At 40.9% G+C, this 15,601-nt stretch overlaps 1 protein-coding gene across 1 annotated transcript in view; it reads right to left on the reverse strand.

Annotated features, from left to right (window-relative positions):
• The window catches only part of PRR16 (proline rich 16), a 112,160-nt gene extending 97,494 nt beyond the window's left edge, over nucleotides 1-14,666 (reverse strand). The window contains exon 1 of the mRNA XM_059834268.1: nucleotides 14,505-14,666. Coding sequence (XP_059690251.1) covers nucleotides 14,505-14,666 — 162 coding nt within the window. The remainder of the gene's footprint in view (nucleotides 1-14,504) is intronic.
• Between the last annotated feature and the right edge of the window lie 935 nt (nucleotides 14,667-15,601).

The raw sequence follows: 15,601 nt of genomic DNA on the forward strand, positions 1-15,601 counted from the left end.
ACACTGGGGATGAAGTAAATCTCACAGACGCTTAGAAGTGGAGTAAAATTCCCAGTGTGCAATATGCAAGATCATAACCATGAGGACAAACTAAATAGCTTTGTGCTACAGACTGGAAGTTCACTAATTCATAGACCTGTGTGGAAAAGACCCTCTGTGCACAAGGTCATCACGGCATGGCTGTCAGCTGCCAATCTGACACCAAAATGGAAATGCAACTTCAGGATGTAGCAAGAGATAGTTCCAGTAAAGACAAGCAACACTGTGCAAAGCTCTGGTTAGACCTCACCTACAGTATTGTACACATTTCTATGAAGATTAACTCAATCAAAATAGAGACAGAAAAGCTCTCTGTTTTGTCAAATGGAGAGAGAGTCTATCACATTAATAACAGAAGTAAGACTTTCTTTACTAATGTACCAACATAGAAGTACGGGTAGAGGAAGAAATATTTAAGAGCTACCTGAGCTGAGTGGCAACACTAGCAAAAAACCCTGGGTGTTAAAAAAAAAAATAATTAAAAAATAGAAAATTTTAGAAGATTACAAGTTGTTACATCAGTTGTTCTAAGACAATATTCTAATGGAAACAGGAGGAAGAAAAGAACAACAAAAGAAATGGATATATTTAAAATGGAGCTAGATAAACTCAAAAAAAAATGTGATCTGCCTCCAACAGAAGGGTCCTGGATTCAGAGACGTCGTTTGCTCTTACCACTTGTCTATACTTAAATAAAACATAGACCACCACACAGAAATGTCATGACATTTCAGATAATATCATAAGCTGAGTTTATGGCTGGAACGTCTTCTACTCCAATTTCATCTTCCTTTTCTAACTGGAGAAATTGTCAGACAAAGCTTTTTTTTCCAACATCTGTCTTCCTTTGCCATCAGCATCCCTCCTTTTTCTTCCTTTCTTTCTTCCTGTGTTTTCTCCAAGTTCTTCATTTTATGTCAATAGTTCCAGCACCTGTGACATCCTGAGGTTTTACAGAGAACTAAAAAAATTTCACAAATTATTCATATTCCTACTTTTTATAATTACGATTTTCTTCACACCTGTAGTGAAAATTACCAATCTTGTTACACAAGGCAAGGATGAGCAGCAGAGGTCCAAAAGCCATCTGCAAATCAAGATGATAAAACTGTGTCAACATTAATCCCGAATGTATTTGGAGAATAACAACACAGAACATTTCTAAAAAAGAAACTGTAAAATTCTTGCTGAATTTAATGCATCACATTTGCCTTCTCATTTAGGAAAGTAGACTATTCACTTCCAACATTTTTTTCCTGGTAACATACACACTGCAACGATACAGAGGACCACACTATCTCATCCTGCAAATACTTCTACTTAGCCTGCAAGCCTCTACAGAGCTTTTACAGTTTTGTCGTTCCTCAGATGTGGTTCAAAAAACACTAAAGTAATTTGTTCCCCTTTGATGTCCTTAAAGAAAATAATTCCTTCAGAGAAACTTCTTTCTATAAAGCCAGAAACAATACGTGCTTCCTAAAAAAAAGAGGAGGGTGCCTTGTGTATTATCTGTGATCACTTCCACTAGAGGACATACATGCATGCACAGAGAAAATTATGTAAAGTACCTGTCTATGTCACAGGAGACAAGTTCTGCAAGTAGTCTAGCCACAACAACACAGGGCTCTGTGTATGTTTATTTATCATACATATACTTTACACCTCAAATAAATGCCATACAAAAATCAGAAGCAGAAGGACATAAAAGATAAGGGTACTTCTAAGGGGAAAAGACTTTGCGATAAACCTCCTCCTAATTTGTACTACTACCAAAATTTAAACAAAATTTTATTGTCACTTTATTTGTTTGCCTGCTGGGTTTTTTTTGCTAGATTAAACAGTTTACATTCACAAAAACATTGTACTATGCTTCCTATGTTTGTATTACGTGGCAGTCTGCAGTAGGAAGCACCTGAAGACTCCAAGAACATCTCCTTCATTGGAAGAAAACCTTGAAACCACATACGCTTGCTACTGTTCTATGTTAGAAGAAAGCAAGGTGCTGACATCTTGCCCTCCAGCCATACAAGCTCCCCAAGTCCAACACAAAGTTCTTCAATGAAGTGTTGCAAGGCTATAGTTAGTGTACAAAAAACAGGGAAACAATTTAATCTGTTCAAATTAGACATTTAATTATCATAAAATCCACTTGATCAAGATTTAGTTGCAGTATATTAGCATTTATGTAACAGACAACTTTGTTTCATTATGTACAAGAAACCATGCATAGAAGGAAGACAAATCATATCTGTAATTCACAGTGATAACAATGATGCCTTATTCTTGATTAATAAATTAAGCTGAGAAATAGTAGATGAACACGGGAGAAGTACTCTGCCTGTACAAAACAAGCAGTTACTAAAACAAGAATTTGATTTTTAGGAAATTAGGACTCAATAAGGTTCCAAATTCCCTCTGAACCTTGCCACTCTTTCAAAAGATAGCTACAAAAGAAACAAAAATCATTTGAAAACTGTCACATAATACAAGGACATTAATGCTATATCATGAGATGTCACTGTCAGAAGTGGTGAAAGCTAACCAGAAGCATTCTTCACATTTAGCAAATGATCTGCATGATCTACAGATATATAGATCCTTCCCTCTTTTCATAATAGATTATTATCAGCTACACCTGACTCCATAATACAAAGCATCAAGTCAAGGTTGTTTACATTTTTCCCAAAGAAAGAATTCAACCAGAGCGTTACTTATTAGCTTTTTCTTTTAGTATTTTATTTTATGCTCTTGGTTGACTAATATCTGTTAAACATTCAATCTTGGAAATAATTTATATTCTAAGCCAGATGTAAGTTTGCAGCAGACTGCCAAATCACGGACAAAATAACTGACTAGATACATTTAATATTCTGTTGAAAGTACTATAAAAGTGGTCCCTATTTCTAAGGTGGTACACACTGAATAAACTTTGACTTTGATAGAACTAATTTTTTTTTTTAATTCATAAGAAACTTGAAGTAGAGATTCACAATGCTAGCCAAGTGTTCATCTCCTAGAAATAGCATACAGCAGTCATTCATTATGATACAGTCAGGTTTTCTACTAGGATGTTACCTGTAATACTTAAAATCTTGCAACAAACACTCAGAAAAGATTCACTAGTGAATGGAAGATTTTAAAAGTCCTTTTAAGGACTTTTAAGGTTTTAGAAGACATTTTTAGAGATTTTTAAAAGACATTTCCATCTGTTACCTAACATTAAATGTAAAATTCCTACGTATGTCTAGCTTTAATCAATCTTAGACTGTAATTCTTTGGTATGCAATGAACTTAAGCCTTAAATAAAAGAATTGGAACCTCAGCATTGCAATTCATACACATTACTGTCTATACAAGCACTGGGGTTCTAATTTCTCCTGAAATGAAGAACACGAATCATGTGAATCAGACATCAGCTTCACACACACACACACACATATGTATCAAATCTGCAGAATGACTGGCACCACTTAAGGAAAACAGGTCAGTTAATACAAGATGGCACAGCTCTATCGAAGTCAAATTGAGTTTATTCAGTGTACACCACCTTACAAATAGGGGGAAAAATGATATTCAAGCCACTGTTTAAATTGCATTACATTGTCCTTAGTTTCACTATACCCTTCAAACCTTTCTCAAAGACAAACCTGAATATTTTTAATGTATCATTTTTTGTCTCCTTCTTGCTGTTTTAATTTGAAGAAATAGACTATGTAAAGTCTGTACTAAAGAAAAAGTTCTTACTCCTGTGCAGTGGATTTTTTTTCTAGTTCAGCATCCTCAGCACCTGAAGTACTATGACTTTTTGTTGTGCAACTCATTCATCCATCCCTACTTTAAAGACTACTATGTGTAGCAATATTGGATTGGGGTTTGAGGGTTTTTTTGTACAGCTATATTGACTTACATATCTTTGTAGTACACTATTATTTCCCATGATACTCATCAAGTTAATTTAAAGTCTCAGCTTAGTCAAATACCTTGATTGCTACACAGTATCACATCAGAAAAGGCTGTGCTGGCTAAGATTTAAGACAGCTAACGAAAATAATTAACTAAAGTGTTTGCACATGATTTAAAGTGCTTACAATCCAACCATTCAAATTCTACAAAATTTTTTTAATAGATGGAATCAAATAACCACCACGTGAAAAACAAGCACATGCAAGTAAGTTGTCAACAGGTAACAACAAAAACTAACAATTACAAGCTACTCATTCTCTTGCCTCAACATAAATCTCCCAATTTGGTCAAACACTAGCGTTCTGTAAGCTTTCAAGGTTCACTGTACCTTCTGTACTTATTCAGCAGAGGTACGTATGCTTGTGTGGTTTCCTAGTCTTAATAAATTATGCAAACTACCAGCCACTGTGTCCATACACAGGACATTTCTTTATCCAAATGCCACAGCTCTACTGAACCTTAAAACCCTCCCATAAAATTACCTATAAGCAATGAAAGTCAAATAAGCCAGACCGTACCACTCCAGTTATCACAGATAAAATTCAGCACTAGCAGAGACTACCTGCTGTTGTAAACTTATCCCATTCAAATGGCCTCTGCAATCATCAGTAAAAACATCTAGAGAATAAAGTACACTCTAGTTGGTAACTGAAAATCATTTATTTAAAAGAGCAGCACTGTAGTATTTTGAGAAAAGATGGAGTGAATTTTATATATTATGGATGCTTAACTGGAAAGCTGGAAAACAATGTTAACTTCACCTACCATGGACTTTAAATGAAAAGCTTTTGCTTGTAATAACAACCCAGATAACTTTGGAATCCAAACACCACAGCTTTCAGTTGCTATACCAGATTGGAAGTTGCGCTAGAAAAAAATACTAAAAATGCTTCTAGATCCTACGCAGAGGAATCTCCTATTAGCATGCAAAAGATGCATGAGGAGAACAATTGTGTTACTAAGATGAATGCCAGAGTCACCTGAAATTCTTAAGACCAATCTCAAAACTTTGATCTTGACTTTCTTGAGTCAACATTCAAGAATGGAGAAACAAGCACTCTCACGTTTAACCAACCAGATGTCATTTTGATAGCCACTAACAGTGAGGTAGATAAAAGTTGCAGAAGCACCAGAAACTGTTATAAGGGAAAAGAGGAAAAGGGCTAGGAAAAGAAAACAAAAAGCCTCGTAGAAATGGAGGGATTAGTATGATGCAACAGAAGATGAGAAATCGAAGTGAAAATTGGCATCTGCAGAGGTTGGAGGAGAGGGGCAAAATTAATCCGAATGGTTCACAAAGTTAATTTGAGTAATTACATCGGGTTTGCCTGGACAATTTCATTTGGAGGTGGGAAAAAGGATACATCATAGTTTCATGGAGACATGTTACGGAGGAGTGGCATTGCTGTAAAAGCAGAAGGAGCTGCAGCCCTCCCTTCCTGTCATCACTGCCTAACGTCACATACATGTTCCAGTGGCAGCACTCACTTACGAACACCAGCTCCAAACCCTTGGTTTATGCATCCATTATATTCATATAGGGAGTTACACTGCAAATCTGTTATTTATTCTTCTGTCTGAATGTAGGAAAAATCCAGATTCAGATCACAGACAGTGAGAAGTCCACCATCATTTATTACTGCAAATTTAATGAAAAAGCAGAGAATATGTTTTTCAGCTAGTTTAAAACTTTCAGATAAAGAAATATTTACTGATGGAAGCTAGTGTTTGTAACATAGCATATGTACTGAATATATACCGGATTATTTGATGCCACATCTGGAGTATTGTGCACAGTTCTAGGCTCCCCAGTGCAAGACAGATATGAACATAGTGGAGCAAAAGGTTAGGAAGATGACTAAGGGGTTGGAGCACCTTTTATATGAGAAGCAGCTGAGAGAAGTGGGATTGTTTAGCCTGGAGAAGAGAAGGCTCAGGGGAATCTTATACCAATGTGTATAAATACTTGATTGGAACGAGTATGAAGATGAAGTCAGACTCTTCTCAGTGGTGTTAAGTGACAGGACAACAGGCACAAATTGAAATACAGGAAATTCTACCTAAACAAAGACAAAATATTTTTACTGTAAGGGTGATTCAACACTGCAATAGGTAGTCCAAAAAGTTTGCGGCATCACCATCCTTGAAGATATTCAAGAACAAGCAACCTGCTCTAGTTGACTTTTGAATGGGTTGGACAATTTCCAGGCGTCCCTTTCGACCTCAACCAGTCTGTGATTCTATATTTAAAAATAAATATGTTTGTTCCAAATATTTGTCCAGTAACTACTGAACTTTCAGTAGTTAATTTAGCTGGACAATTACTCTCTCATTAGCATGTGCCCTTACATGAATTCAGAGAACTAACATTGAAAAAGTTTTTGTCCAGTTTTAACAAAAAGGCAAGAAAAAGCAAAAGGCGTATCACAAAAAAAGAAATCTCAATGACAAAGCATGCAAAGAAAGAATTATACTTGGTTTTTGTTATGCCGCAATAAAGACATACTGACCTTGATTTTTCACATTAATTTTATACAGAAAGCACACAGTTACATGGGTGTGAACCAATAAATTACAACAGACAAGCAAGCCCAAACTGTTCATTTGTTAATGTTTTTAGTTTGTTTGCTCATTTTTAAAATCTGCATCTTTCAGGCCACATAAGCTGCCTGTTTTAATACAGTGCCATTTCCGGTAAAGTATAAAATGTTATTAGACAGCAAAATTTTGAATACTTCAAGCACTTATCTCACTTTCTGCAGTTGAATGGAAAGCCCAACTCTAGTTTTTGGTTCCCGATCAAAGACCTGGAGCCCCAAGCAGATGGTCTCACTTTAAACAAATAATAAACTTCTCACACTATTTTCAGCAGTATTAAATTATCTTCTTCTCTTACTTACAACACAAATGATTACTGTGCAAGAAAGGATGTCTTACTCTGCTTCTACCTTGAAGCTGCTCTCTGAAAGAACTGTAAACACACCACAACAAAGAGAAAAACATAGTACCATCATGGGTGAAAGACTAAAATAGTTACTGCAGATTTATCAAAAAAGATTTAGGGAGAAAAAACTGAAAGGTGTTTTAAAATTGCCAGATTTTTCAGATTACTGAGAAATAATCTACAATGAAATCTGGAAATGATTCAACATCAGTGCTCTCAGTCTTCATAATGCAATGTGGCACATACTGCATGAAACAACAGATGAGTTTGTTAATGTTAAAAGACATATGAGCATACTGTAATTTTTTGCAAAAGCAACAACTGACGGTACTACTTCTGTTTGAAGGCAATTGTTCCTCACTACTCGCATCAGCTGTAGTACAGTAATTTTAAACCAAACCAGAAAGCCAGCGGCCCAGCCACCAAGCCCTCCCACCCCAGTCATTCAACGCACACACATGACCTGACACGGGGAAGCTCTAAGTGAGAGATCTGCTGGAGGATTTTCTCAGCCCTTCCACAGTGAAAGCAGCCTCTGCTTTTCTTCTTCCCCTGAGTACAATAAGAAAGGGCATTTTGAAGCACTGGAGGTAGCTGCAGCAAGAATGACCAGAGTCAATGATGTACAGAGCTGGACATGATTTGTGAGAGAAGGGGGCATTATATAGGTTGCAGCACTTACCATACATTCATGGTTAACATATTAAAGACTCAGTAGAACAGGTAATATGCACCCTACATTGAAATGTGCATGAAATGCTACCTCAAGACCTTTACCTCAAGAAAACAACGTACATTAGCTGCTATTTACTGTGTCTGTCTAAAAAAAAAAAAAATATCAAACAACAAACTAAAACCAAGCAACACCAAAACAAAACAAAAAGCCCGACTACTAGCAGAATAAAACAAAGCCCTAGCTATGTATAGGTAACTAAGCTAGTGTTAACCTGCATGGCTGAATGTCACCCATAGGTTATGTGGCAAGGACAGCAGTCCATATGCAAAATAGACCCCTTCACTCTGTCTGCCTCACACCAATAACCTCTACTGAAGAAAAAAAATGGGGACACCTGAGCAGACTATACATGAGCTACCTGTGAGGTCACTGATCATTCAGTTCACCTGCCTTGTAAAGAACAGGCATAGCATACAGTGAAGACTATGAGCCACCAATATTTTGCAGCTCTAAAAGAAATGAAAACTAGAAGCTGATAGTGATGCTGTTCATAAAGGTACTGTGAAATAGGCACTACGGAAAAGTACCCTTTAAACTCAGGGACAACATTTACACCTCTCCACACCTCCCCCAAGAGGAGTATTAGTTGTGTACAAATCAACTGTGAGTAGTAATTTGGCTACAAGTTTTTAACTAGAAGTGGCAAGGCTAGTCCAGAACTTTGTCCAATGTGAGTAACGGGAACAGAAGCATTGTTTCACTTCCAGAGGAAACTGGCAAAAATCTGCAAAACGTCAATGATGGTGCTCAAGCGAGTCATTGTTTTTGTATGATGCATTCACACATACACGTGGCAGCAACTGACTCCTCTGAATCCTGAAGTTTTAATAAAAACAAAGCAGCCCAAAACTAATTTCTGTCACCTTTAAACTTACTTTTGTTCCTGCTGAAGTCAAGGGTAAAATCTGACTGCAACAGAGTGAAGTTTGTGCCTCGCTACTTTTGTTTTCTGTTTCATGGTCAATAGTGCACAGACTGTGTAAAGTTCAAACTTCAGCACAAAGACACATATTTTCACTGTGGTACTGTTTTTATTTGAAAACGGAATTTAGATATGCTCTATTTAGCTCATAGTTGCACAATACACATTACTATCAGGAGTTTAGTATTGCATAAAAGGAATGAAGTAGCTGAAATGAGTGTTTATACAAACAAAATAGCTAGCATAAATTGACAGTGTGCTTCCCTCTGTCAGGCACCTTGATATTAACAGGCAATGCTCTATATGTATAGTAGTTCTTCTTTTCATTGTGTTACACAACACAATTACTAACTCTTGGTAGCTTTGGTTATGAATCAGGTGTGGAGCAACCTTATCTTGTCATATATCAGCATTTAACATGTTCCTGACAACCTTAAATCATGAAGTTTTTTTAAGGTGCACCTTACCTTTTAGCTCTACTAGCTTTATTGACACTACTGGCATAAGAATTTTATCTTAATACATTTGCACTTTTTTGTTGTCTATAACTGTATAAATGCTTTATAGACCACAGGAAATAGAAGGAAAAGAAAACTGTGATTCGGTTACCTGCAATGACTATTTATGGTCCTGTTTGGACCCCTGGGCAGATCACAATAAAGTCACTGTGCAGTGCTTCTCTTACATAATGAATCATACTCTGCACTTACAATAAGCATCCAAGTACAGTTCATTATTGCATTTGTCACTAACGACTGCAGTAAGAAATCAGAAAAAAGTGTGCTGTTGGAGAGATTAGCAAGTTTTGGAATGGGCAATGCTGTTAGTCATACCAGACCTTGGTCCTGGTGCTTGAGCTGGACCACAACCCCAGCTACAGCAATAAAAATCACAAGAAAGCTTCAGTTGCTCCCACATCTCACTGACCAGATCCGCATATGCAGAAAGTGTATCCACCGAAGCAAGACTCTGAGAGGAACACTGTTAAGAGGGCCAGCATCCAGAATCCATACGTAAGAAAGGCATCTGCATTTACTAGATTTCTAACCGTAAGAACAAGTATGCTCAAAAACCTCTTCCTTCAGCTGCCACTACCTAGCAAAAGGAGCTGCAGGTCTTTGACATCTGGAAAGAGCTCAAAAAGGAAAAGAGGCAGGGATCAGCAGGAGAAGGAAGGAAGGGATTAAAATGTTTTGCTATTGTTCTACCCGCTCTCAGGTTTCTATATAGTATATTCTATACCTATGCTGTAATACCTCCCCCCCTCACCTTCATGCAGCAGTATGAACCCAAAACATTTTTTGTATTGCTGCCTGCACATCAGAGATACTGATACACGATTGATTGTTGCTGCTCTAATCCTCTTGGTGGATACAAACTGCAGCTTCCTAGTTTCTGGATTAACAGGCAAGAACCTGAGTGCCTTCCTGCCATCTGGATCGCTAGCAGAACACAAAACCAAAAACGGAATGGAAAACATTGGTGTTGAAATTGTAATATGCTCCTGCAGGCCTGATCCAAAAAAAAAAGACCATGGAACACATGATCATCCTCCACTTTAAAGAATAATGACTGGCCTCGTTATGGAATCAGGTCATCTACCCTATAACAAACTTTGTCTTGGTGTTTTGGGGGGGTGGGGGGTGGGGGGTTGGGATATGCTAGTTTCACCATCCCTTAGAAAACTTTGTTAAGTCATGCCCAAATTTTATAGAGCACATCTTGATGGTAAATAAACACTCAGTTAGATGAGGGAGGATTATTCACTTGTTCTGTCAGCAAGACATTTCTGGAGGATTTAAACCAGAGGAGGTAGACTCGGAAAGACTGGAAATTTCCTGATGCACGTGCAAGGGCCATGAGGCCTTCTGTTTCTCCTGCACCTCCATTTTGGATTATTCTAAACATTGGCAATGACAATAGCTACACAGCTGCTTCCTTTCGATAAAAAATTGAAGCATATTTAGCCAATTAAAAGCTATGCAAATGTTTCACACATAACTTCCAGGAATTTGTTCTGCATGATGAATTTTTATTACTACAAGAGGTATTTATCAAATTATTTAGTTAAGTATTTCCTTAATGTAAACAAGTGCAAAGCTACAGAAATGTGCAATATTATCATAAAATGTAGAAGCAGGGAAGTCTTAAAAAATTATAATATCAGTATTAAGATGCTAGGCTGTCCACAGGTGTGCATGCACACCCCCTACAAACCCTTCTGAAGTCATCAGAGAATTAGGGCAACATCATGCATTTTACATTCAAGATAGTTTAATTACCACACATCTCGTGGTTTCCAGTAGTGTTCATCACCTCATTATTTAGGTACCAGACAGACAAATATCATCTGCAAAGCAAGACTTAATAATAACCATGTTTCTAGACAGACTCCAGAGAAAAAGGTTTTTATCCAATCCTCTAGAGGATAATCAAAGTTTAAGGCTTCACCCACTTAATTTTGAAATAGTCTGGACTAAAGGAACAGTCAGTGTTACTCAATCCTCTGGCAGCCCTTTGATTTTTCTTTGGAATATTCATCAAATAACAGCCACTCAATCCATTTTACATCCATTAATTTCTTCCAGCACAAAACACATCCCACTGCTGGTACACACCCACCCTGTGTTTCTTTTTAGCAAGGAGACAAACAGGGCCAAGTCTGTCCTTAGTTAACTGCACCCTAGAGAGGACTAGCCATACATGAGCTCAGACTCTGGACTTAGCACCACTCCATCCTAACATGTCTCCTAGTCACCCCCCTCTCCATCCTTAGTCTTTTGTGGTTACCATAGCCTAAGCAAACCAAACCAATAAATAAGGGGAAAAAAAAAAGAGACAGATGTTCCACTTCTGAGACACAGTAACTCGTAGCATGTATATGTTTTAATCCACATGATTTGGTCATGCGTTTTTACAGAAAATTTATAAGTTTCATGGTTTATGCATCTGGACTTAACACCCCATCCTCTCCTCACTCCTCCCTTCCCCCCTTTTAAACACAAAAAATATCAAAGTGTCAATTAGAAAAAGCTTTGGAACAAAGGGCAAATGAAAATACATTAATGTAAGTAAATTATAACAACCTAAATGTAACAAGATATACAAGTCTTGTACAGCCATAATCCTTACTGTTACGGAACAGTTCACTTTGAAGCAATGAAATTATCTTTCAATTTGACAGTACATTGTATATAAAATCTTACAAAAAACGACTGAAAGATGCTACAAGACAACATCCAGTCTCTCCCAATAACTAAAGTGCTGCATTAAGTATAATCTAAAAAATAATTAAATAATTTATATTTAAGGGTAACAAATAGGTAGACACAAATAGAAAAATAAAGTGTTCTACAAATGCCATGTTTTCAATATCACAACTAAGTATTACTGTAACTGCCCAAAAAAAGCCCTCATGCCCTACCACTATAGCAGAACTGAAGTCTTTTTTAACACAACGGTAATAAAAAGAATGAAAGGCTGTTTTCAGAATACTATACTCCTAATTAAAAAAAAAAAAGTAACAACAGAAAAGGTTGTAGCACAACAGTCAAACTGCTGCAAACACCCAGTGAAAAAAAAGGGTAGCCAAAACATTTCCAGAAGAACACAATTTATAGTGAAAATGGAAAGTGTGAACTTACATCCGCTAGTTTATCACTTTGCCTGGTCCTACAGTAAGGAACCACAAATGAAGCACAGGTATCCTTCTGTGTGCGATACATCAAAACTGACTATAGACCAACTTCCTATATGCTTTAATGAAAGCTCTGTCAATGCTTTCTAACACTTACAAATAACCTATGAAGGTGACTGATTATTAGATTATAATATCATCAACTAACTCATTTTCACATAAAAAAGTATACATTGCAGATGTGTCAAGATCTTGTACAGATTTAGTTCATACTACAAAAGGCAAACAACTGGAGGTACTTTGATGGCAAACTTCTGTGGACTTTTCAAAATTAATATCATGCAAAGTGTATTTAACACATAATAATATCGCAAGCAAGCAGTTAATTGCACGTGCAACCCTTGTTTGTCAGAGTATCGCAGCTATCATCTTTGTAAGATATATTTAGAGAAAAGCATCACTCAAAAAGTCATGTGTGGTTACAAACAAGATTTAACTATCCTTTTTATAAAAACTTTTATTTTCTTAAAATAGATGCTCTTGCCCATCCTTCCACCCTTCAACAGGTACATAGTACCTAACAGAGTTACACCACCATTTCTCTACAACTTCCCTTTTACTTTTCACTCCATTTGCAAAAAGGAGTTCCACACAAGCCATTTCCTCGTCAAGCAGAGGCAAATCCAGTTCTCTTTCACAGATGCAGTCAACCAGAACAGACAAGTTTGCTTAGATAAAACATGCCACAGTAAATGATGACATATGACCTCCACCTACAGCGATCTTGTTTGCTCACTAGAGGAAAGCTAGGACTGATTATGTGCAGAGAATGATTTACATTCATGGGATGGATCACAGTACATCCTCTCCAGGTCCTGAAAACGTGCTTCTGCAGCAATAGAAGCCAGTCTGCTCTATCGGTCTTCAAAACATTGGAAGAACTGCCCTACAATGTTTATTTCCGCTTCAAAATACCTCAAAAATTACAAAGCACAGACAGCAGCATGTTAAGGAAGAGAGAAATTACAGATATCTTTTCAAAAAAGAAAGAAAAATCTGGAATTGTGGTCGAGAAAGAAGTCTAACAGCTGTGATTAGTGAGCCGTGTGTTTATACATCTTTCAACATTATACAAAGCACTGGATGAATTTCAGACTGCCTCAGATGGCAAAAGTCTGTTGAACGAAACTTGTTGACAATGTTGTTAAAATAGAAAACTAATATTTGATAGCAAAAAAACACAGCCTGTTATAAATGTCAAACACAGGATTATAAGGCAATGCACAGAGATTCTGGACCTGAATTTCGGTGCATAATCCAACCATCTGTCCACCAGTTGTGTAGCAAAATCAAGATAATGTGGAAATCTCCACAGGGCCAGCCAAATTGTCTTCCTTCAGCTACAGCATTTCCCTGCTTATGAACATGCCCGCCGGTAATCGCATTCCGCCTGCAGATTAACCTAGGGGAGATGACACTCGCCACCGGCAAAAGGAAGATTGCAAAGGCAATCTTGCCAGATAGACAAGATAAACAGGGCGCTCAGCTCCCGGTGAAGCTGCCTGCAGAGGCAGACTTCGCCGCGCCGGTACTGCCGAGCCGGGCAGGGACCCTTCGCGCAGAGCGGCGGGTGCGGAGGGGCGCGGGACCCCCCACCCATCAGCGGCCGGGAGACCGGAGCCGGGCTGCTGCCTGGGTGTGAACAGGGGGCTGCACCGTGCAGCCGAAAAGTTAAACCCGGTGGAGCGGGAGTGGAGCCGCTCCTGACGCCTCACCTATCGTCGGGATGCCGGCCCGGCGCAGCCCGGCATCGGGCAGAGCTGCGGGTCTCGCAGCTTCCCCAAACACGCTCCTCGCCCAGCGGGGACCCCGCAGGAGAGGCACCCCCGGCCTCCCAGGAAATAAAGCTCCGAGGGGTGCGGCGAGGTGGGAAGTCCCCGGGAAGAGCCGCCTCGCAGCCGGGGGGAGCACAACCGGCCCCGCGGGCGCACTGCACCCGGGACACGGAGCTCCAGCCGCGCCCCCCCGTCCCGTTCTGGATCGCCGGGCGCCGCAGCGAGGCACAGACGCCCGCCCTAGAGCACGGCCGGGGGCTGCCCCGTGCCCAGCCCGGACACCAGTTGCTCGACCTGAGGTGCAGAAGTGGTGAAAGGAGCCTGGGGGCGGCATCGGAGCCCCGGGGGGAGCATGGCCCCAGGGCCACGGGTCCTCCCCCGCCACGGGGCAGACCAGGGGTGCGCCCGCGCAGCCCTCTGCTTCTCACCTCCTTAAGTTCCTTGGCCACGTCTTTCAGGTCCCCCAGGACTAATTCCAAATCCTCCACGATGATCTTGATCTGCTCCTTCACCCTGGCTTTGGAGGCTGCCGGCGGCCCCTCGGACGGCGACGAGGAGGAGGATGCGGTCCCCTTGGACTGGGCGGACATCCTTCGGGGCAGCCCGGCGCGGCCAGGAGGGCAGGCAGGTCAGGCGAGCGCGCCGGCCGCCGGCCGCCCGGCCCCGTCCCTCCGGCTCCCGGAGCTGCCGCAGCCGCTGCCGCCGCCGCCTGCCCGCCCGCGCATCCCGCGCCGGGGGCGCCGAGCCGCGCCGCGCTCCGCCGGGCGGCCGCGCTGTGCAGCTGCCATCGGCTCCCGGGAGCGGCGCGGGGGCCCGGCTGCAGCCCGCCGTGCGCCGCGCCTGCGCCTCGCCCCGCCCGCACCGCCGCCCGCCCCCGGCCCCGGCCTCGGCTCCGGCCTCGGAAGGAGCGCCCGCGGCATCGCCCCCCGCCCGCGCTCCCCGGGGGGCGGGGGAGGCATGGCGACTCCTCCGGAAGAGGAGCTCTGCCCGAGACGTCCCTGCCCGGCAGCCCGCGGGGGCGAGCGCACGGCGCTGTGTCACCCCGGAGCCCCCGCCCGTGGTCCCCGGGCAAGGGGGCTGTGGGGCTCGCTGCACCATCTCTGCCGGAGAAAAATATTACCCGCCAAAACAGCCCCCCCAAAAGGAAGCATTTTTAGTGTCTGGCTCATTGCAAAATTCCTGTCGAAGGAGACAGCAACAGTGCCTGTTTCTGGTGAGGAAAGTCGTAATTGAGAGGTGGCGTTCGCACACCTCTGCACTGTAAAGTAACCATTCTGGCTTCTCTGGGGTGCACCATGCTCCTTTTGGACTTCGCTGCTCTACAGAGGCCATAGGAAGGATGGTGGTTTGTAAAAGCCACCGAATTGGTAAAAGGCACTTACATGTCTCTGCCCACCCCTGTACACTGCCCTGCAAACACACAGTGATTGGTAGACCCTATTCTAGTCGGGAAGTAAAGGTTGTGCATCTCATCAGATAGAAATAAAAATGCACATGAGCCAGAATAGCTTTTACGAATATGCTA

This window comes from Gavia stellata, chromosome Z (genome assembly GCF_030936135.1).
Source record: "Gavia stellata isolate bGavSte3 chromosome Z, bGavSte3.hap2, whole genome shotgun sequence".
Taxonomy (NCBI): Eukaryota; Metazoa; Chordata; class Aves; order Gaviiformes; family Gaviidae; genus Gavia; species Gavia stellata.